The sequence below is a fragment of the Nesoenas mayeri genome (assembly GCF_963082525.1).
Source record: "Nesoenas mayeri genome assembly, chromosome: 19".
NCBI lineage: Eukaryota > Metazoa > Chordata > Aves > Columbiformes > Columbidae > Nesoenas > Nesoenas mayeri.
Window position 1 is genome coordinate 9,888,501 of NC_137568.1, and position 24,498 is coordinate 9,912,998.

At 40.5% G+C, this 24,498-nt stretch overlaps 1 protein-coding gene across 4 annotated transcripts in view; it reads left to right on the forward strand.

The window, feature by feature from the left end:
- The window catches only part of HELZ (helicase with zinc finger), a 73,132-nt gene that overhangs the window by 22,461 nt on the left and 26,173 nt on the right, over window positions 1-24,498 (forward strand). For 2 of the 4 annotated variants that reach the window (XM_080356353.1, XM_080356350.1), the window contains 11 exons: window positions 881-937; window positions 1,711-1,759; window positions 2,180-2,255; window positions 3,572-3,770; window positions 5,026-5,133; window positions 5,447-5,744; window positions 8,720-8,987; window positions 12,531-12,864; window positions 17,470-17,600; window positions 19,992-20,171; window positions 20,705-20,809. In XM_080356353.1, the coding sequence (XP_080212479.1) occupies window positions 881-937; window positions 1,711-1,759; window positions 2,180-2,255; window positions 3,572-3,770; window positions 5,026-5,133; window positions 5,447-5,744; window positions 8,720-8,987; window positions 12,531-12,864; window positions 17,470-17,600; window positions 19,992-20,171; window positions 20,705-20,809 (1,805 nt within the window). The remainder of the gene's footprint in view (window positions 1-880; window positions 938-1,710; window positions 1,760-2,179; window positions 2,256-3,571; window positions 3,771-5,025; window positions 5,134-5,446; window positions 5,745-8,719; window positions 8,988-12,530; window positions 12,865-17,469; window positions 17,601-19,991; window positions 20,172-20,704; window positions 20,810-24,498) is intronic. The other 2 variants (XM_080356351.1, XM_080356352.1) reach the window with 2 other exon arrangements.

The following is a 24,498-nucleotide window of genomic DNA, read 5'->3' on the forward strand; positions in this document are numbered from 1 at the left end:
CACAAGGGCCCAGTGCTGGCTCATGGTCACCCTGCTGTCCCCAGGACCCCCAGGTCCCTTTCCCCTACTCTGCTCTCTAATACGTCATTCCTCAACTTACACTGGAACCTGGGGCTGTTCCTGCCCAGATTCAAGAATCTACACTTGCCATTGTTCTATTTCATTAAATTTTTCCTGCCCAGCTCTCCAGCCTGTCCAGGTCTCTGATGGCAGCACAGCTTCCAGTGTCAGCCACTCCTCCCAGCTTGGTGTCATCAGCAAACTTGCTGACAGTCACTCTGTTCCCTCGTCCAAATCATTGATGAGTATATTGAATAATACCGGCCCCAGTACTGACCCCAAGGCACTGCACTAGGTACAGGCCTCAACTGGCCTCCGCCCCAATTGTACTTGAATATGCATTTATTTTTAGGTACATGGCTAATCTTTGCTTTTTAGTGAAAACTCCAGATATTACATAGACTTTCTCCAGCAGTGCAGGAGGAGTTATGAAACTGTAGAAATTAGTAATCTGTAAAGCAAATCCTTAAGAAGAAACTAATCCATCACTGCAACAGCAATTCAGCATATGGCTCATGTGTGGTGCTTTCCACAAAGTGCTTTGTGCTCTTTTTTCCCCCACTCTCCCACATTGTCCTGTATTGGGACTTGCTATAAGTCCAGTGCTGGTTTTGGCCAGCATAATATGCCCTTTTTCACCATAATATTTGCTCATTGTTCCATAGTACCTCATTTAAAATCATGCACTGTAAGTGAAACTCATTTTTCCTTCTTGCCCTTCTCCTTGGCGCTGTTGCAGGGGGAAATGAACTTTGTTGCTGTGGTTTAATGCATGCGAAAGTTTATGTGTTTGATGTATTAATGTTCTTTCTCCCCCCAGAACGGGATGGTAACTAAAGATCTGACACGACTGAAAACACTTCTTGCTGAAACAGAGGTAATAATGAGCACAGTATTGGGGAAATAACGAGCAGTTTTCGCTGAGGTCTGTGCTCACCATGAACAAACTGCTTCAAACATGGTTGTTTCCACTGGTCCATCGCTTTTTCCCACCTGCCCGTTCAGGAACCTTTCATCACAACCTTACATGACGTATGAGAAAACAGAAAAAGGTGCTAATAGGTCGTTGACTCTCTTGAAGAATTCAAAGCATTTAGATATTCTATTTATTGATTTATGGATTGTATTTTTCTCAGTAATCATTCTGAAGTAATAAACATGACTTAAGATATTGGTCAACAAATACAAATGTCCTCTCGGTCACCTTTTCTTGTGTATGAGTTTAATACGTCACGTCTATTGATTGAATTGCCACTTGTTTTGTTTCTTCATATGCTTTGTCGTTGATTTGGGCTTGATTTTTAATGTAGGTTCAAAGCTGAAAGACACTTCAGTATGGTTTAGGCTTTTGGCCTTTCAGAAACCTTATTGGAGCCCACAGTAAAATGATCACAGGGTAGAATTTGGCCTTGTAAAATCTCTCAAATTTTCCTCTAACAACGAGTGGACTCAGCATTCCTGTCAGGATTCCTTTGATCAGCGTCTGCAATCCGGTTAATATGAAATTCATGTTTGTGACTGGACGTGATTTCAGACTCCTGATTAATATTTTTGCATTTGTTGTTCTAAAACACGTTTGGACAGCAAAGAAGTTCTCGGTGAAATTTTTTGCGCTCCCTTATAACTGTTGTTTTTTTTATATAATTGTAGGCAGCTGGTAAAGTACCATCGGGATATCATGTAGAAGATTTAGAAGAAGGTAGGTAACTCTGTTCTTCATTTTGCGGTGGGAAGACGTGGATTCTGCTGAATGCTCAGCACGGCCTTGTGGTCAAAGAGCAGAAAGTGGGCATGACCATGGTGCTGAGCCATGGGGACCAAGGTGGAATTATCTCATCACTCACTGGGTTTGGAGGTGGAAGTTTCTATTTATTGGTCAGAGTTCTTTATCAGAACCTACTCCATTCTGCAAACTGTTTGAAACTTGCCCTCATAGCCTTTAGACCTTTGTTTTAAATGAATTTGTTAGGGATTGAAGATTAATTTTTGGTGGATAATTTTGCTTGTGTACAAATGCACTTTGGGTTGGTGTTTAAAGATAAGGTTCCCTGGACCGTTAGTGCTCAACTCAAAAACACTGGCCTATTAGAAAGTAACGTAAGTTTTGACTCCTCCACAGGGTCCCGGGACGGTTGGCAGTTCCGCCCCCCGCCCCGGGGAGTCACGAGCAGTGAAGAATACACGCTATGTAAAAGGTAACGTTATTGCTTTATATCAATGTTCTCCGAGGGATCAATAACGTGTCTTCTCTTATTTAGCTGCTGACAGAACGATTAAGTGGTCAGGAAAACGAAGGTACTTGTTACAACGGGCGTTGATTCGCTCACAGATTTTTGGAAGGGTCAGTTTATCTGGAAGAACTTCAGCTTATAAAAGGGAATCACTAGCTCCATTTTCATAGGAGAGTGGTTTGAAGATCATTTTTCTAGTGACAGGTACATACATAGGTATCCATATGAAATTCAAATATAGTTATGTTGACAGAATTGTTATAAACTTAATATCTTGACAGAGATCAGCCTGCCTGGCTTTATTTATCATAAATGTGATGCTTACATTTACTCTTTATAGTCTGCTTATGCAAAATAAACACATCAGCCTGGCGTTTATTCTGTATATCCAATACTTTCTTAATACCTTCAGAATCTACCCTTCTTCCCCTTTTATTCTTCGTTTTGTCATCTATGTAAGTGCTTCAGTTTTGAAGAGATAAAGGCACAGTTACTGCCCCGCTTTATAATTTTAATAGAAAGTTTAAATATAAAAAATAGTTCTCAAGTTATACAGGCATTTGCCCAAACTTGCAATAAAGTCTGAAAACTAGAATGCTTAAATAGTATACCAATATTTGGAGTATCATTAATTTTGATGCATTGGCACATGACATTAAATGAAAAATGTGCTTAAACAAATCCTTAACCTCTACAAAAGTAGCTCCTTTTAGACGCATAGACCCTTTACAAAGAAGGGGATTAATCCTTTTCCTTGCGAGGTGATTTCTGTGGAGTGTATTTAGTAGGAAGGACCATGTGATGTCACTGTTGCTTCAGGAAAAACTGCTGGATGAGTCTTCATCAGCTCATACTGTCGCTATGGGAAGAAGTTTGCTATATCATCTTTTTGCCCTGATTTACAGTGTTTTATTCATATTAATACAGTGCCTAGTTGTTTCAGGGATAATCCACGATCTCATTGTGTTAATTGCTGTGAAAACACTTGATTCTTCTTTGAAACTGGAAATTTCTTAAGAAGACTTATGTCCCCTTTTGTTTCAAAGAAAGTTGATAGACTTTTCTGGACCTTGCAGTAAGAAAGGCTGCTGCCTGTCCTATGAAATGCTGTGCAGCTGTGTATGTATCCAAATTAGTTCACGTGGACTAAAGTGCCTTTAGTTCTGTGTGAGAGACTTAGAAGAATGTCCTGGCTTCAAAAAGTAAAGTTTTGATGAGTTTCTTTTTGTAATTAGACAAGGAGAAGTTCAACGCACAATCATTTTTCCTGTTCTATGCAGATTTTTAGAGCAGGGGATCTGCAGGTACGGCGCGCAGTGCACTTCAGCGCATTCCCAGGAGGAGCTGACGGAATGGCAGAAGCGCTACGCCTCCCGCCTCATCCGACTCAAACAGCAGAAGGAAAACAAACAGTGTTCGGGCAGTTATATGGAAACCTTGATTGAGAAATGGATGAACTCGTTATCTCCTGAGAAAGTGGTAAGGAAAATACACTACTTCCCTATGTGTTCGTATTTAAAACTAACAGATGAGCCTGGTTTTGGCCCTTACTTTTAGAGCTGGTTGAATTACTCCTCACCAAGAAATGGTCCAACCAGTTTGTTCCCCTTATTTAAAACTAACAGATGAGCCTGGTTTTGGCTCTTACTATTAGAGCTGGTCGAATTACTCCTTACCAAGAAATGGTCCAACCAGTTTGCTCTCCTTATTTAAAACTAACGTATGAGCCTGGTTTTGGCCCTTACTTTTAGAGCTGGTCAAATTACTCCTTACCAAGAAATGGTCCAACCAGTTTGTTCCCCTTCCATCCTGCCCTGTGTCTTCTTTCAAAGATACCGGAGACTTGGGCTGATTTCTGCAAACGTACTCATTATTTTCAGGAATTCTGTAGAGTTTGTGAATCACAGCTTGTGGGTTAATCCCAGCTCGTTCGTTTTGCATATTTACCATTCGCAATGCAGGAGGATTCAGCCGAGTCCTGTGGTGTTGTTCCTGTTCCTTGACTAGATGGTGGAAGTTTTTAAACTGCATTACAATAAATGGCGAAGCTTTCACGACTTAGTGGGGAATACTCTTGTTTGTGCATGGCTCCTTTTCTTTGTATGAAGAACAGCCAATCCCCTCAATGTTCAAAAAAGTTTAAATACCGAAGAGTGCAGGGGTACGGACGTGATCAAAATTAACAGCTGTTTGGAATTCCAAAGAACTTTTTTCGTGGCATTCGACCAGCTTTACTTACTACTGACCCTAAGGAGTTTTTGGTCCATCTGTTAAAATATGGAAGAGTGGACTCTCTGCAAAACACATTAATGAGTAGAAAGCCTGATTGTAGTTTCCTGGTGTCTCTAATGGTCTCGTTGCCGTCAGTGGGATCTGGGGTCTCCTGGAAGTGCCGTCTTTGGGCCTCGTTATGTCAGGTTCTTCTTTCCAAATGAAATCATATTCTACTTTAAACATTTACAATTAGGTTGGTTTCTGAAAATCAAGCCCTGTGGTTAGTTATCCTGCAATGATTACGTTCTTCGATCTAGTTGATCTAGTAGATTTGCCTTCTTGTGTCTCTGAACTAGCACGTATTTTCATTACTTCTTACACAGGACTTAGATCAATCCTGCACGGTCTCGCAAACCATTGTTTCCACTTCCTGTTTCAAAAATACTCCCTTTTCCTGAATGTTTTTATTTGGATACTATTTGTAGAAGTTTAATGTTAACTTCTTTTTCTTTTTATCTAGCTTAGTGAATGTGTAGAAGGAGTGAGAGTAGAACATAATCCTGAGCTATCGGTAACTGTCACCACCAAAAAGTCTCATCAGACATGGACGTTTGCTCTCACTTGCAAGGTAGGACTACTTATCTTTTAAAAGTGAGTCAGGAAGAACTAGAATGCAGCCCATAACCTTTTGCCATTAAGATTTCAATTGCATAACTCTTCTTAAAATAGAGAGGCTTCCTCGCACCATCCCCTCTCTTTCTTTTCCCAGCAGCTCTGGTGATTCTGTATCAACTGCCCAGATTTCTGGAAAGTGGGCAGGACTTGTAGCTGCTCTGTGAAGCTGAGAGTTCTTATAAGCTCTTATTATCTGATTGCAAGTGAAGATATTCCTGAAATAATTTCAATTTCCAGTCATTTCAACCTTTGCATTTCTTTTATAGCCTGCAAGAATGCTGTATCGAGTGGCATTGCTTTATGATGCCCATCGTCCGCATTTTAGTATCGTTGCAATATCTGCTGGAGACAGCACTACCCAGGTATCACAAGAAGTTCCAGAAAACTGTCAGGAATGGATAGGAGGAAAGATGGTCCAGAACGGACTAGATCACTATGTATACAAAGTCAGTATAGCCTTTAACACAGAAATCTTTGGAACTTTTCGCCAAACTGTTGTGTTTGATTTTGGATTAGAACCAGTCCTCATGCAACGAGTAATGATTGATGCTGCTTCAACTGAAGGTAATGTATTCACATTTTTCTTTGGAATTGTGGAAATCTTTCATGCTTTTTCCTTTTCACATTTCTGGGCAGAACAACTTGTGTATTAACAGCTAGCGAACGTCTTTTACTGTATGGTATGTTCATCATGTATACGAGTATAAATAGTGGAGGAAAGCTTCAGATGGTCAAAATAAGACGGATAATTGGAGTATTACTGTTACTCTGTGTTGGGGCACGGCTCCTAAATCTTATCAAAATGCTAGGAATTTCTGGTTTGGTATGTGTCTGAAGGCAGCACTGCAAGTTGAAGTATGCTTATGTTTTTATAATCCTTCATGTATTGATGAAAATGTTAAACGTGTAGAAAAAGGTCAGCAGAGAGATGACGTGTTTCTGTATAAGAATACACCTGGTAATTCATTAATGAATTAAAACAGACTATATGAGAAGTTTGTGTGTGTTTGTTTTTTCCCTTGCAGTATCTGACGAGGGTTGTCAAAGGCAGGAGGCAAAGCATAGGCTTGTAACTCAATAAATTGCTGTTGATGTGAATTTTGAACATGTGAAGAAAGTGTAGCTGTATTTTTTTGTGTGTGTTCCAGTAAATACCAAACAACTACATGTTGCTGTAAAGCTTGTATTTTGTTTATGAAATTGATCTGTGCCTCTCAGTTCAAACCTGAAATAGCTCCATTATCAGAAATGTGTCAACAAATGGGAAGATGTTTGAAGAAGTGCCAGAGAGAAGGAAGCACTTTGATTCATGGTAAAAGATGATGAGAGCTGAATATAGGTCACTGTGTCACTTGGCAGCAAACAAAGGGGTGGAATAGAGTATGGTAATTTTTAATGAAAATCTGAGAGATGCAGACACCAAAGAAACAAAATTGTAGCACTGGGATGTAAACAGGAAGAAGAAGAGAAAGAAAAAAGAAGGAAAAAAGATGAAACTAAGAAAACAGCAGTTTTCTGTTCCTGGCCTTTATCTTCGTACAACAGGTTAATATTTGCAATATTAACAAAAAGCAACTGCAAATAGCAAATACCAAAGATCATGAACTGATCTTTCCAGATGACCCAAGTACTTGTAGCCAAGAGCAGGAAGACTACAAGTTGGAATGTCTCTTGAATCAGGGAATATTGCATTGTGAGCCAGAAACTGTGCTTAGAAGGAAGGCCGTGGGCTTTTCAGGAGCTGTGAAATGATCCCCATGGAACAGTGTGGGGAATCACAGCTTCCGAAGAAGAGAATGGGTGTCCTTTTATTGTAAACCTGTTTAAGATCAAGAAGACCAAGCCATAACTTATTTGCAAAGTCAGAGTTACTGTCAAACCAGTCTATGGTCTTGTTGGCTTAAACTACCAACTAAGCCAAGCGATACAAGAAACAGGCAGTTCAGGTCCACGTGGAAGCGCTGGGTGAATTGAGGTAGCAGTCTCTGGTATTTCCTTTGCACATGTTGCTTGTCTGTGTTCTTCTACTTTTGGTCTACATGGATTGGGGTCTCATGGAAGTGCTTTTCCAACAGAAAGCTGCCCGATGTCTCTACATTTACGTGTGATTCAGGGCCCTGTCTAGGGTTCTAGGCAGGAAAGAAAGGTCAGCATTAACATATTTTAATGGCAGAGCCTCTGTTATGCATTGAGAAATCTGAATTTGTTATGGAGAAAGAGAACTAAGAGAAGTTTCTGTGCACTGCATGTGCAACCTGTGCCAGGACTCGTTAAGTCAGGCCTCTCTAGTCCTGGGAGTTGTCTTCCCAGCAAACAAGGACTTAATCCCAGCATAATTCCTGAGTTTTTGTGATCTGAGGTATGGTTAGATACCAGGGAAAGCTTCGTCTATGGTGAGATGATTTCAAACACAGAAACCACACAAACACGCGTTTTTTCTTGCCGTACAACTGTAGCTTGTAACACGGTTCAGGCTTGAGGTAGATATTTGACTTTGTCTTAGTGAACACGTGCTGATGAGATTAGTGAGCAAAACAAGCTGTGTTCCTGTAGTCATAGCCAAGCTGAACTGAGGTTTCTTCTGCTGAAAAGCTGTTTTTCTGCTATTTAGAATAAAGGCAGTCAAGATGATGTCAAGCATTTGACTTGAATTTGAAACTGTCTTTTTCACACATTTCCCAGCGTTGGTGTGATATCCTGGATACCTCTCTTAAATCTTCCTCAGAGATAATACATTAAGATATCATAGCTTCCCTATAAATGCCAAATACTTTCAGCTCTGCAATTTAGCTGCAGTTCTGTTGGCTGATGTATTGTTGTCATAGTGGCTTTGTGGTGGTAATGGATGGATTTTGGGTGGCTCCAGACAGTGCTTGGCCTTCTGTATCTCATTTAAGCTACGTGGTCCCTGAAATTGGGGTATACTGAAAAATCAATTTCCTTTTCATTTTCTAACTTTATCTCATGTTAGTTTACATTAGGTTGTGCCTGGCAACTGCCTCTATAATACAACTCTGCAGAATACACATCTTACCGTATTGCACAATTTTTTTAAAGCCTTTCACCATGTTGCAAATTTAACGATTTCTTACGAGCTAGCTTATCAACTTGTATTTATTACCTTCTTAATTTTATAGTCTATATTTTAAGGTTCTTCCCTACTTGATATTTTTGAAATGAGATGAAAGCAGTTAGGCTTTGAAAGCATATTGTGATGCCAAGGCCTCCAAAGTTGCTTGCAGTTATTAAAAGCGCTTTCCTTGTTCGTCTGTATTCATTCTATTTGCTATCCGTAGAATATTGTATTTTCTGGTATTGTTTCGGAGCCTGCTTATTCTCTCTGTACACCTGAAAAGCAGGGATGGTAGTTACTGGCAGTGAACTTTGTAAAGCTGTTGTAGGCAGAGGAGACTCACCCGCATTTAATTGGTTATCTCTAATGGGGTTATTTTAAATAGGGTTTGTTTTTTTTAAAATAAAAACCAGACACATACGGAACTTGAACTTATTTCCTTTCCTCCTTATGTATCTACGTCCAGATCTTGAATACCTGATGCACGCACGGCAACAGCTCCTAACCACAGCTAAGCGTTGGGATTCCACTTCTAAGACTATTGTCGAATTTGAGCCTAATGAAACTACTGAATTGGAGAAGAGCCTTCTTACCAGATACCAAATCCCTCTCTCTGCTGACCAGCTATTCACACAATCTGTCCTGGACAAATCATTGACCAAGACCAACTATCAGTCACGGCTACACGACCTCCTTTATATAGAGGAAATAGCACAGTATAAGGAAGTCAGCAAGTAAGTGATACCTCTAGGAAAAACACTTCTTAGGTATTTCTTGCTGTTCTGTTAAAATGAGGATGCAACTTTTTTCATTAACGCTACATGATTATGATACTCAGTCTTCCCGTTTCTTGGAAATGAAGTTGAATGTGAATCTGGAAATAGAAACTTTTGATAAAGGTCACTGGCGCTCAACAAATGTGATTTACCGATAACTTATTTAAACAAAATTGTGTGTATCAGTCTATGCTTACAGTTGGAGGCACAAAACAGCTCTTGTACAATGTTTTCTTAACGTCTGGATAATAATTATTTTTGTTTATAGTTTTTTTGCTCTTGATACAAAAAGATATTAATAATAGGAATCCTATGTTGTTCCTTGGTGAAAGTGCATTATAGCCAAGTAATATATGAAATCTTTGTATAAGAGGCCTTGGGGGAGTGTAAACCAATTTTTTTTTCTTCAGACAAAGGTTGAATTGTGGGTGGATCAAAATCTGGTCTCATGATGGTGTGGCAGCTGGCTTTATTATATTTATTCTCTAAACAGGCTGAAAACCAACTTGTGAATAAAAGGCAGACAGTATGCCTTTGTTTTGCTTGTTTTGTTCTGTAGTATCTTTAGGTATTATGTACATTTTACCCAACTGGATTAGCTGCATGAATAGAGTTAGGAAAAATATAAGAGCTTCCTATGGCTTCTCCAAGGGGAAGTCATGCTTGACCAACCTCATTGACTTTTATGAGGACATAACAAGATGGATGGATGATGGCAGAGTGGTGGACATGGTCTACCTTGACTTGAGTCATTTGACACAGTGTCTCACAGCATCCTCACGGCTGAACTGAGGGAGTGCGGTCTGGATGATGGGTAGTGAGGTGACTGTGAACTGGCTGAAGGGAAGAAGCCAGAGAGTCGTGGTCAATGGGGCAGAGTCCAGTTGAGCCCTGTATCTAGTGCAGTGCCTCAGGGGGCAGTGCTGGGGCCGGTGTTATTCAATATACTCATCAATGATTTGGACGAGGGAATAGAGTGACTGTCAGCAGGTTTGCTGATGACACCAAGCTGGGAGGAGTGGCTGACACTGGAAGCTGTGCTGCCATCAGAGACCTGGACAGGCTGGAGAGTTGGGCAGGAAAAATTTAATGAAATAGAACAAGGGAAGTGTAGAGTCTTGAATCTGGGCAGGAACAACCCCAGGTTCCAGTGTAAGTTGGGGAATGACCTGTTAGAGAGCAACGTAGGGGAAAGGGACCTGGGGGTCCTGGGGACAGCAGGGTGACCATGAGCCAGCACTGGGCCCTTGTGGCCAGGAAGCCAGTGGTACCTGGGGTGGGTTAGAAGGGGGTGGTCAGTAGGTCAGAGAGGTTCTCCTGCCCCTCTGCTCTGCCCTGGGGAGACCACACCTGGAATCTTGTGTCCAGTTGTGGCCCCTCAGTTCCAGCAGGACAGGGAACTGCTGCAGAGAGTCCAGCGCAGCCACCAAGATGCTGAAGGGAGTGGAGCATCTCCCGTGTGAGGAAAGGCTGAGGGAGCTGGGGCTCTGGAGCTGGACAAGAGGACACTGAGGGGTGACCTTATTAATGTTTATAGATATCTAAAGGGGGAGTGTCAGGAGGATGGAGCCAGGCTCTTCTCGGTGACAACCAAACAGCAGGCTTTTCTGTAGCTCGTTTTGTTAACATTGCGCTTAGGCTGGGATTGTGCAGAGTTTAGGAGAAACCATGAGGTTTAGTTTGTTCCAATGGTGTCAGCATGACTGGATGAACCTGCCAAGCGCGGAATGGATGGAAGAAACAACTCTGGATTTTTCAAACCTGATCCTTAGGGGACTTTGCAGTTTTCCATTTTGCCAGAAGGTGTCAGTTTACTCAACAGAAAATTGCTTGATAATCTCTGATCTTCAGATTCGCTTTAGCACAGCAGGTCCAGTTTAGTCACTTAGAAAGACATGAACTTGCGCCTTGTTTCAGAATGGCAGTAATACTGTTTTCCAGCCCATTCTTATAAATCTGAATTTGTGAATGAGCTGGGGCACATTCAGTAGCGTAGGGATTCAACTTTATAGAAGTTTTAAGAAAATAAATTAACGGTAGCATGTGATTGTATCTTAGTAATACTGCTGAGCTCTTGGTTACCATGTTAAACATTTTATTTAGTATTTTAACCATCAACTGAATGAGATATGAGTTGGTTTAGATGTGGGTTTGAGCAATTGCTTTAACTGGAGCTTGTGCGGTAACATTTGTGTTGCTGATGAACTGAACAAATCACGGTCAGGAAGAAAACATCTCTTGCTTTTTGAGGGTGCAGGAATGTGAAATTCGGATCTGACTTAATGCCCACGTTATGTAAAGAAGCAACTACTGCCACAAGGGGGCAAACCTGGAGCTTTTGTGCAAGACTCATGATTTATGATATGAAAAAAATATATATTTGATTGGTTTGGTACATGTTTAATTACCAGGCAAGCTAAAATGTTGGTTTTTATTGTTACGGGCTGATGATTATTGATGCTACAGGGCTTAAACAATAAATTACCAGTTTATTAGGTGAAATACAAAATTGTAAGAAGAACAGATCAGATAAAAACCCAGTATAAGGATAAAAAGTATTATGAGAAAATGAGATTTTTTTTCCGAGAGTTTTTCCCTCATTTGTGAGAAAAATGGGGTTTTACTTTTTTTTTTTCCTGTGATTTGTTGCGAATTCAGGAAAAAGCTGCTGCTGAGAACTGAATATTGTTAACGTGACAGACCTTGCCCACTTCTGTTCTTTCTAAAAAAAGGTTGAAGCAATCTGTTTATAGGAGGAGATCAGCGTGTATTGGTGAGGGGTCAATAGAATGTGCTAATAAGTCACTTTAATGTGTTATGCATGTGACTTCTAGAAAATGGTCACCATAAAGAACAAATTTGTTATGTGTCTGATTATAGGAAGAACTGGCTGCTAATAGGAATTGTGTGGATAGATGGTTTATATGGCTGAGCCTGTAAGGCTGTTCCCTTATTTCCATTAAAATTATCTCATTTTAATGCCTACATTCTGATTTTTTTTATTTTGAAGGCATTTTAATCAGTCCCTCTGCATTATAGGTAGAATACCATTTACCTGTTAAGATGTATATAACTGTCTTTGATGTGCAGCTTGGAAAAGATACATGAAATAAGTAGGATTCTCCCTCTGTTCTTTGCCTGCATGGCTCTCCCTGAATGCCTGATATATGCTTACAAGCTATTTAAATAGAGATTTTTAGTGCTTTGGGACATGCACAGCAACTCTAATTCACCCTAAACTCATTTTGATCGCAGAAAATGTGGGGTTTGATTCTCTCTTGTGCAGATTCATTTAAGCTCCTTAGACCTCAGTTCTTTTGAATAGATGTTTCATGGGCTATAATCAAAAGCAAATGTCTAAACGTTTGACGGGGAAGGGCCAGTTTGGCCATACGTGTTTACGGTCCGAAGTTATACGTTCAAAATGCAGGGCAGTGTGAATACATGAAATTCCTGAATCCCAGAGCGTTTTCCACACTGACTCGGTGCTTTCCCACCCAGGTTCAACATTAAAGTGCAATTGCAGATTGTAGCAAGCTTCATGCTCACCGGTGTTTCTGGAGGTGCAAAGTACGCCCAAAACGGACAACTTTTTGGCCGCTTTAAGCTCACCGAAACGCTTTCGGAAGACACTTTGGCTGGACGGCTGGTGATGACCAAAGTCAACGCTGTTTATTTATTGCCTGTCACTAAAGAGAAGTCAGCACAGACCCAAGGAACCAAAGAGAAGGTTTATGAAGCAGCTATCGAGGAGAAAACTAAGGATTATATCTTCCTGAGGGTATCCAGGGAATGCTGCGAGGAACTGAACCTTCGGGCAGACTGTGAAATGCAGGTGAGTGTGAGCGGAAGCGGTTTCAGGATGAGAGTTGTTGGCGTTGTGGCTGATTTGGCTTCCCCCAAAATAATTGCTTGAAGATATCAAAAGGAATTTGGTTATTCATTGTCAGCCACAGAAAGCAGAGCACAGATGAGTATTTCGTATAGGTGAAATAGATCCTATGTATATATGAGTCTTATTATTTGGAAAAGAAATTAAAATTTGAGAAGGGTCACAGAGTAAAAATGCATTTTAATGAATTTAATTTCTGCCAAAATTCTTCTAAGATGATTGGGAACTGCTTGCGGATTTTTGCTTGTATATCTCATGGTTTTCAGAGTGCGATTTGTAAGCTGCCTTGGACATTGTTTTTTACATTGCTGGTTCAAATATTACACAAAGCCCTTTCTCTCTGTATGGACTTGCAAAGAGAAGCTTTGTGTTAGTTTCATTTTCCTGCAGGTGGCTGTTTGTGAATAGTTCAGGGGTTTCCTTCCACCAGACCTACCCACCCTCACCCCTCTCATTCTAAAACTTATCTCCAGTGTCATCTCTCTGATGTGGCTTCCATCATTCTGTCCATCATAGCTGTTCTCACCAGAGACCTCAGGAACCTTCTCTTAATTAACTCAAATGAGGGAGTTTTCTATTCCTGTGGTATTTCTGCGAAAAAAATATAGATACATAGATATATATATCTGCTGGTCTTGACATAGCCAGCTAGAATTCAGTCTTTGATAACTGGCATCTTAGATTCTTTATTTTGTGTCTTCCCATTCGTTTTGTATCTTCTCATTCTTTTTGTAATTGTGGATTAGTTTTTAATGAGGTCTGCTGAGGTTTTGAATGGGCTTTGTGCTGCTTTCTGAGCCTGGATCAGAACAAAAGGAATATTGTCCTTCAGTGGAAAGGTATTTCCTTGGTGATGATGAGGGTTGGTAGATGGAAGGTGGATAAATACTTCTATTATACATATCCCATGTTTCAGAATGCTAATACTTGCCTCCATGGCTTTCACTCCCCTGACACTTATACCCAAGACAGATATTTATCCGTCTCTGAGGCATTTGGTCACAAAATGAGGACTTCTCACATTTTCGCTGGGGAAAATTGTGTTGGCAGAAGGTCACGCTTTTGTTTACTCTGCAGTTAACATGAAATGGGTGAAACAAGATGGTGCATTAGGTTTAAATGCCTGTAATAGAAGACAAAGCTCAAGTGAAGTTAAAACTCCTCACCCTGTCCCAGTGTGTGTCTCTGTGGACCTTATGACTGGTCTCGTTACCAAATAGAAATAGCCTCAAATTATGGGCACTGGAATTGCATGAAGTGAATGCTTTTTCACCAAAGGGTTAATTCTTCCCATTGGTTTTGTTTTGGGGGGAAAAATATGCAAGAATCCTAATGTCGTAATTTAACAGGGATAATTGGTCTAGGAAGATGTGCGTTATCTGGCCTCTTGGTTTGTATTTGTTTTCTTAAAACAATAATTAAACTTAGTAATTGATTCTATCAGAAGCTCCACTGGAATGCAAAATGAGCGGGGTCTCCAGGAACTGGCTTATTTGTCTTTGTCTTAAAAACTTTGTCAGAGGAATCAGATCTGTTCTGCATTGAAAACTGGGCCCTGAAGTGATTTGTAAAATCATTTGGTGCTTCATACATGTGTCAGTGAACTGGTGCTCAAATCCTTAAATGTTGCGTGTATTTTAATGCATTCTAGTGGTGAGATAATTTTTACTGATTAAGTCTTGACTGAAAATTGGGAAGGAGATCCTTAGCTTAGAAGGGAGGATATTATAATTTGGATGTATAGCATTTTTATGAAAGACGCTGGAAATTTTGCAGCTGTCTTCAGTGGTGTCAGTATTCCCTATGTGATTCTTAAACATTGACAAAATTGCTTTTATTTCTGTAGGTTTTGGCTAAATTAGGTGGTTTATTTCCTTTCCTATTTTAATAATTCATCTCAGAAACTTGCTGATCACTCATTTACCTGTTGTCCTGGCTTAACTCTAATAATTACACAATTCTGCCGCTCTCAAGGGCACCATTCGTGAGGGTGGGACGGGATGAACTGGTGCTTTAAACCCCTTTGGCTGCTCTTTTTGGTGACCAAACTAACATGCGACTGTTTTATTTTTGGAGTGATTACTCTGTGTCCTCTTCTCTGAAACTGGCAATGAATTAACTTCCTTTCCCACTGTTTTCTTAGTGTGGAATGTATATTAAAGCAGGTTACATGGCTCTCCTTCACAGATGGCCTCGTTCAGTACTCTGGAACAGCAAATGTAACTGTTCAATGCAGTCCAAACTGGATTAAAAACAAAGCAAATTCCAAGCTGTTAAAGAAAGCGGTGAATGCAGGTAGATAACAGGAGGTATTTCATGCCACGCTCCTTGCTTGGGAGCTGTTAAAGCATCGCTCAGATGAGCATCAGAGTTTCATTGTTATACTGGGTGGCCTTTGTTAGCCTTGGGTCTGTTTTAGGAAAGGTATTTTTCCTCTCTAGATCAAACCGTGGGGGTGGGACCTCGCCATTTGTGCACAAGTCTTTTCCAAACATCCGCGGGATGATGTTGGGTGGACAAATCATCAGCAGGTGGAGGTGGGTGGGACAGAGGTGGCTCCGTCACTCGAGATAAGTGTTGGACCCCAGCTTTTGGGGACCAGGGTATGTACTTGGGCAGGGGATGGGCATAAACTACGAGGTGGAACAGTGGGAAACAAAATTTCTTGCAAGTTCATATGTCCTGTTTAAAAAAAGTTAGGGTGGAATCATTTTAGTTGGAAGAGACCCTCAGGATCATCAAGTCCAACCATAACCTAACTCTAGTACTAACCTATGTCCCTGAGAACCTCATCTTTCAAACCCCTCCAGGGATGGTGACTCCACCACTGCCTTGGGCATCCTGTTCCAATACCCCACAGCCCTTTCCATGAAGAATTTTTTCCTAATATCCAATCTAAACCTCCCCTGGCACAACTTGAGGCCGTTTCCTCTCATCCCATCACTTGTTGCTTGGGCAAAGAGACCAACACCCTCCATGCTGCAACCTTTCGGGTAGTTGTAGACAGTGAGAAGGTCTCTCCTCAGCCTCCTGTTCTCCTAGCAAGGAGAAAAAGGCGAAGGTCTCCTTTTCAGAGCAGTTACAGCCCCTTTAGTGACCTCCATACCTAACGCTGGACAGATTGGCCGCTGCCCTTTTCTTCAGCATTACGGTTGTACATCCTGCTGTAAAATTGTGATAGTCAAGATGAACAGTTAATGTCTTCATATCTGCCACAGACTGAAAGTTAATGGCTGCATTCTGCACTCATACAAGCAAACATTATTTATTTACAGCAAAGCCAGTGCTTTTACATGCTACATAATAGCACAAACAGTGTAATATTCGACTATACTAAAAAAAAATGCTAAGAGCTATGTTTTGCAAATCCTTTTGAAGGAGATAATCTTCACATAGTACAGGTCACTGGTGCACAAAAGGGTTTTCACAGGTGTGATCCTGATGGTAGGAAGCGACTTTGTGGGCCCATAAAGGAATGTCAGCCCCAACAAGTTGTTAAATCTAGAAAACTGAATTATTCCTCCATAGGAGGAATTCTCCTCCACAGGAGAAGGTTCGTAAGGGAAGTTTATATGGCTTCGGATGAGGTTTTTATGCTGTTTTATGTTAGTGCAAATGTGTCGAATTTTATACACAGGCTTCTGTGTGGGATGTTAACATCTAGTTCTTTGGTGCAATACTCTGGTCAGGTTGATTTGGTTTTGGAGATACTAATTGCAAACTTAAATATGTGTAAATGATAATCTGAGCGAACTGTTTCAATGAATTGTTTCCCCACGAGTTGTTTTTATCCTGTGTTCAAATTTAGAATGTCGTTTTCTCCTTGCTCTTTTAGTGTATCTGTGTATAAACTAATTTCACTCTGCATTGTGTTCTGAATTTAATCAGGGATGTTAACAAACATGCTCTTCATGTTGTTTCTGGCTTTGTACCAGAATTTTGTTGGCGTTATCTTTGATTTACTAGCATTAAAACACAAGTCATTGAGAGAACAAAAAAATGTATGTATTGATAAGCAACTAACTTAGAAATTAACTTTTGGAGAGTGCTAATAATTGAACATAAACGACAAGTTATATTATTGCAGAATATTTGACTAGAAATAAATAATGTTTGGGGTTTATCTCACATTTGAATTGTGTCATCTCTTGAGCCATAACAATTCTGGCCTGTCACTTTTTTGTAGTTGTTCTTATGATAAGGGATGGAAGCTGGAAGCTCACATTTGTAACATCACATCATAATGTTTTCCAAGAATGTATTCTCTTTTCTTCTCAAAGTACAGCAGAATCTAATCTTAAAAGTCAAACAATGAAATCCCATTAGAGAAAATGCTGTATTTATATTTCCTTCAAAATAAGAAAAGATGCAAGTTAATTTTATTGCAAATCATTTGACTGCATGACGTTTGCTGTTTTCTTCTGAGAGTCAGTCCTTTGCAGGAAGATAAAAATGTATCATTTGCAGCAAAGTCTAATGAATGTTTTCTAAATTAATCTTTGCTTTTTTGTCTCACCTCTTCATTTATTCATTCATTTTGTCCTGCAGGTTGAGCTCCAGTTCCAGTTGAATCGCTTGCCCCTCTGTGAAATGCATTACGCCTTGGACAGGATTAAGGACAACAGTATTTTGTTTCCCGATGTCAGCATGACTCCCACCATCCCCTGGAGTCCCAACAGGTACCGCCATACAAACACTTTAGTATCCAAGATTGATGATGCTGCACCGACTTTCTCATAACAGGCGGCTGAAATCTGCCTTAGAACAAGCAACGTGCCCCGCTCTTCGTTAACCACGTTCTAAATAAAACGAGAGGAGTGATCCTCCGAGGATCACAACCTGTTGATGGGTTTTCCTGCGGTTGAGCTGTGGTTTTATAGGCATTGCAGTTGGGTTGTAGCTGTAGAAGGCAAATCTAATATTGTTATTTGCCATTCTGCTCTTCACTGAAGTTACGCATCATACTTTATAGGAATGGAAATACCAGTTCCAAGGAGTTTACTGGGCAAGATTCAAGAGTGCAAGGAGCAATCCAGTAGGACTTTTGGAGTTTGATGCAATGAGGCCAAATTTGGACAAATCACCGAAGGGAATGAGTAGGAAAAGTGTGGGAATGAGTTATGGAAGGACCAGCATTGCACATGCAAGCAGTCCTGAGATTCCTTGTATACATGTCTTACAGTTTCCTTTATGAAATTATAAACCCCCATGTAATATAAATACTGTGAAGGAAACTTAAGGCTGATGCGGTGAAAATAGTTGGTCTCAAAGAGGAAAGAGAAATGTGAGGCTGTGTTGCTCGGGGAATACGGGCAGTATTCTTGCTGCATAGGGAGAGAGAAAAGAGGCGTGAGGTTTCTGTTCTTAGAAACCAGGAAAATGAGCGGAATGTGGAACCGATAGCCTGGGCAGCATGTGAGGAGCCGTGTGGCGTCTCCAAGGTGAGAATTGCGAGTGCGATTGTGATACAGGACAAATCAGAAGATAGCTCGAGGATTAAAAGGAAAGGGATCTGGCCAGAAACCTGAGATGGTGAGATAATTCAAGACAAAAATGACTGGAAAAATTTGAGTTTGTGTTTGGAAGTGCAGGAAGAACAGAGAGGATAAAAGGGTGGGAGCAGTGTCCTGGGGAGGGTATTTGTGCATCTCAAAGCTGTGACAGAACGGGCGGAACGAAGGGAAGAGATTTTTGCATAGAATTGTACTACAGAGCTAATGGAGGGCAATGGCAGTTGGTCACTGACTTAACTTTGAGTGAGTCTTACAAGGAAACAGCATTTAAGAATAGTTTGGAAGTCAGTAGTAATTTCAATAAGAAGGTAAGTCAAGTAAGCTACAACTTTATCTGCTCTGTTTTATGTCAGGAAATGTATATTTAGAGAAATTTACATATTGGTTATAGCTGATATTTATTTGTATAATGTTCTATATTTCTTATGTACATAAACTGAACTACAACCATTATATCTATAATTTAAGTCAGTGTAATAAGCACAGGGCTTTTTCCATCTGGTGGCTTGGTTTGCCCTACCTTGAGAATCAGTTCTTCTGACAGACTCAAAACTGTCTTTTCTGTCTTGAAACTGGTTTTTCTTCTATTTTTGTTTTACATCCCTATTAATTCCAGTATTTCTTAGAGTCTACCGCCAGGTTGTTGTTCATAGCTCTCTTAAAAGCTGGAAATTCAGTGGATTCCCTCTTGGTTTTACTCCCTGTTGCTCATGCTACTGAATAGAAACTTTCCCGGTCTGTAAGAAGCAAAGTGCTCGTACCAAAGCAGATCACGTTACTGAAGTATGGCCATATGTGCAGCAGCGACAGGTGGTTTTTACTACGCGTGTCTACTTTTAAACCTGTCAGTGGGAATATTAAAAACTGTGTCTCCAAATCTTTAACCTCTTATGTTCATTGGAATTTTCTGGAAACATCTTCCTCTTAATGCTGGTATCACTAGCTGCTTCCAGCAAAACTCCTTTTTTTAGACTGCTTTCCCATTCGAGGTATGTGCCTTAATGATCTCAGAAAACCCACGTTTGTAGTTAATTGGTAGCCATTAATTTTTAAATTCTTCTGTAATTTCATTGTAGGTAACTTTTACCGACCCTTGGGGTTGTGTAGCAGTTGACTTTTCAAGTTGACAATCTAAATACTGCAGGGAAGCAACAGAACGAATGTTACATTTTGCATAGTAATAGTAGAAAATCCTTGTATGTCTACTTGCTTTTGTTATCAGGAGATGGTGCAGCATATACTTTTTCCTAAAATGTGTACTGTGCAGGTTAATTATTGTTGGGTGGGATAAAGTAAGTTGAGAAGGTAGTTTGTTTCAAAACTACGCCAACAGAACCAAAACACAACTGATTTATTGCAAACGTTATCAGTTTTCTCTGATTAAAGCATGTGATCATTTCTCTAGATCTCTTGATCCGTTTGTGCACATACACATGCAGGAGCATAAAGGCCTTTTAATTTCTTTAAAGCTTTTGAAATCTTGTCTCGTTTCATTGCTGACGGGCAGTGGATTATCCCAGCTCCTGGTTTTAAACTGCATTGCCTCCTTTTGTGCAGACAATGGGATGAGCAGTTGGACCCTCGGCTGAACGCGAAGCAGAAAGAGGCTGTTCTGGCCATCACCACCCCGCTCTCCATACAACTGCCCCCCGTTCTTATCATCGGTCCCTATGGGACAGGAAAAACCTTCACTCTGGCTCAGGCAGTCAAGCACATACTCCAACAACAGGATACCAGGTGAGATGGGGCACTAAACGTAGAGCGATACACCATTAGCAGAGAAGATGTCATATTTTTACTTGAATTTAAGTGAAAAGTAGGAATGTGGAATTTGCATCCAGCTCAAAACCGAACAAAACCCAAGCCATCCGTCATTCTTGGGAATGACCAAGTAATTTTATAGTCTTAGCCTGTATTTTCCATTTAGAACCAAACTAATCGAAGTTGACAACATGTAAAATGACTGTGATTTGCTCAACGTGGGAAGTTGTGCGGTATGCTGGATAATAAAAGCTGTTCCTTACTTAAAATCAAGACTAGATTAATAATCAGAAAATAATGATTGAAGAGCTGTTTGAACTTTAAACTCAAATCCTTCCGTTATTAAAAGATTTAGAGAGCTGAATCATGCTAACTGTGGTAGGTTGGTGACTAGTTTCATTAAGACAAATGTGCAGGAAGATGGCCACTGTTTCCTTTCTTTTGTATTCTACTGCTTTGAATTGTTTTCTGTTTCTTCATTGCTTTTTTATTTGCACCATTTATTCCAGCAGGATTCTCATTTGCACCCATTCTAATAGTGCTGCTGATCTCTACATAAAGGATTATTTACATCCATATGTAGAAGCAGGCAATCCCCAGGCAAGACCTCTCAGGTATTTTTTAAGGCTTATTATGTATCTATAAAATACTATTCTTAAGAAAAGGTGTCTATAAAAGAGGTTAAAGAACTTCTAAAACATAAAAGCATATTGGCGTTACCAGCAGTGCTTTTAAAAACACCGACTAAAAGGAACGTGAAATATTGTCAACATAATTTGGGTCATTTGTTAAATAAAAATAAAGACATCCTTTTTTAAGCTTCTATTATTCTATTGATGAATGTGTCTTTCCTAATGAGCAAACTTTTGATATGCTCCTCTAAAAGCTACTATGATAAAATAGAATGAACTTTAATTGTATTTTAATTCCAGAAACCTTTGACTCACACTTAAAATGTTATTTTGGAAGCTCAGGCTACCCACCCCGCTTTTTGAATAAATATTTGATGTCATAGGAGCTACATATTTAGAGAATCATGTGAAAGTAGTTTGGCCTCTTCTGATAAATCAGTTTGAAGTCATTGTATATGTGGTTAAATGTACTTACTGTGGGTATTTTGGGGAGGTTAGTTAAGGGGAAAAAAGGAAGAAGAGGTGGAAATTTTAGGAGCAACGAGGGTAAACTTGCAGAGAAATAGTGAAGGAGGATTGATTAATGGGCACAAACCTGCTCCTGGGAATATTTTATGCAGTAATGACAATATACGCTGTATACTGCTAGCTTGATATATATTTTTAAAATTATGGGCATCATTTTCTGAATGCCAGTGTGTGAGTTTATTATATTACTAAGAAAATGACTCTGTGTTTCTTTGCTAGCTATTAAAAGCCGTCCTGGACTTATATTTTATGCAATGTCAGTATAGCCAGTGAAGTTATGTGAAAGGGCTAGATTTACAACAGGTGTAAATTCTCCGAGGTTTGCTGGCTTTGGGTGCCTCGGGACCTTTTACAGACACTGAGGATCCGGCCAAGGACGAGAAGGCAGCTTGGTTTGGAAAGTTACCTTCGATCTGGTTGTATTTTAACACAGATTGCCTTAAGATGATTTGTAAAGCACTTTGTGATGAAATCATTGTGGTGCGTTAATTTTGTAGTGGGGAAAATAATGTGTGTAATTGACACTTTGGGGAATATTGAAGTGGCATTTGACAGAGCATGGAGTTAAATACAGTTTTATTGTGGTTGCAAGGCTTTTGCTGCCCTCTTTTATGCGCTGTCATCCACTAGGTAGTCCAGTTTCACAAAAGATTAGGAAATACTCAATTTAATGGAAATATTTGGGCAATTTTCTTTTTCGGTGTAATGGATGGAGACACAGACAGATTAGCTGGCACTTTGTTCTGTTCTTTGGCACATTAGCTGGAGGTCCCCAGAAATAAAGGCTTTTGTTGTAGATATCCAGATGCCACACGTAGAAATAAAGGTGACATGAATTTCTGTATGAAATGCAGGTTCTGTGCATGCTAACCCAGCGTTAGTAAGGACAGTGGATATATTCAGTGCTTTTGTTTGCAGAAGATTGGGTCCCTAAGCTAGAATCTCCTGGGATTTCCATTTCAATGTGGTTCTCTATGTATTTCACAGAATCCCAGAGTGTCGGGGTTTGGAAGGGCCCTGGAAAGCTCATCCAGTGCAATCCCCCCATGGAGCAGGAACACCCAGATGAGGTTACACAGGAAGGTGTCCAGGCGGGTTGGAATGTCTACAGAGAAGGAGACTCCACAACCCCCCTGGGCAGCCTGGGCCAGGCTCTGCCACCCTCACCAGGAAGAAGTTTCTTCTCAAATTTAAGTGGAACCTTTTGTGTTCCAGTTTGTACCCATTACCCCTTGTCCTATCACTGGTTGTCACCGAGAAGAGCCTGGCTCCATCCTCCTGACACTCCCCCTTTAGATATCTGTGAACATGAATGAGTCCCCCCTCAGTGTCCTCTTGTCCAGCTCCAGAGCCCCAGCTCCCTCAGCCTTTCCTCACACGGGAGATGCTCCACTCCCTTCAGCATCTTGGTGGCTGCGCTGGACTCTCTGCAGCAGTTCCCTGTCCTGCTGGAACTGAGGGGCCACAACTGGACACAAGATTCCAGGTGTGGTCTCCCCAGGGCAGAGCAGAGGGGCAGGAGAACCTCTCTGACCTACTGACCACCCCCTTCTAACCCACCCCAGGTCCCATTGGCTTCCTGGCCACAAGGGCCCAGTGCTGGCTCATGGTCATCCTGCTGTCCCCAGGACCCCCAGGTCCCTTTCCCCTACGCTGCTCTCTAATAGGTCATAGGGTTTTGGTTTTGTAGCTGCATTTTTTGCTCCTCTTTATACCTGGGGCTGCTCGCTAATGGAATGTGCTGCAGGTGCTAATGAACATTTTGATTAGTAACTGTGTGACTCTGCTGCATTCAGGTACTTTGCTTATGCAAGTATTAGGATTAGGAGGTTAGTCGCTTGTTTAATCAGAAATTAAGGGTACATTGTGGGGTGAAATGTTATGATTCGTGTTAAGCTGGTAAATCCCATTTTTGTAATGGATTCCTCCAGCTTTAAGAAAAAAAAAAACAACTAGTAATGAAATTACAGGAGATTTTATTAGCCTGAATTGCACCTGAGAACGAAATCCCTTCTTCGGTGTAGCTCACTTATATCACGACATTTTCAAGTAGTCACTTTTGTCAGGTGTTTTTGTGCCAGTGGTGAATAATAGTGCTGGGTTACCTTTTTGATCTCACATCAAAATAAAAGAAATGAACGGGTAAGCAGCAATGCAGTTTGAAATGCTGTCAGCCCATCTGTGAGTCACACACAGTTGAATTTCTGTAATAAAAGACAGGGCATGGTATAATAATGTCTAATAACCATAATATTTTGCATTTCAATAGCACCTTTCATCCAAGAGTCTCAAAGTGCTTTACAAATATAAACTCACAATAAACTCATTAATCCTCCCGGTGCTCCTGTGAGCTGGTAGGTAAGTATTCCCCTCAGTTAAGATTGAGAAACAATCAAATAAAAGCCGACAGAATGGCCGGGATAAATAGAGCGGGGATTATCTTGCTCCTCCTACCTCGTTTTAGCTGTTAGGCCCTGACCTTGCGCTGTTACGCTGATGTAGTACCAGCTTATCAAATAAAGCTTATCAGTTTGCTGGCTGATAAATAAGTCTGTTGGGGTGACATTGGAAGGTTGTTCTGGGAGTGACTCGGGGTGTGTTGTTTGCTCCTGCACTGACCCCAGATTCGCTGGAGTTACTTTGCTCACCAAGGGTCCCGTTTGGATGTGGTTTTGGATTTAAAAAGCCTTCAGAGTCCTGCCGTGCGATTTCTAGTCGATGCTTATTGTCCAAAACGGACATTGTATTTTCACAAACTAAATTTATTATAGCCCTTCTAATTGCTTCTCTCACGTTATATGGAACTGAGCTGTAATTTTCCAACGTGGGTGGACACGTGATACCCAAAATCCAGCCAGTGCTATCATGTTTTGTACTCGGGTGCATAATTACCCTTTTCCAAATACTTTATTAATGATTTGGGGTTTGTAATATGAGCGCAGGAGAAATTAATCAGGAGAAAATAAATAATGAATAGGTGAAGCAAGCAGCATTAAACCCCATATTTAGAACTGACATGAGTTTAAATCATTTCATCTCAATTTACTTTGGAGATAAAAGAATTTAAATTCTAAAAATTAACATCTGTACAATAGTTTCCTGTAGTTTAAAGGTTCCACTTTAGATTCAGTTGGTGCAGATGG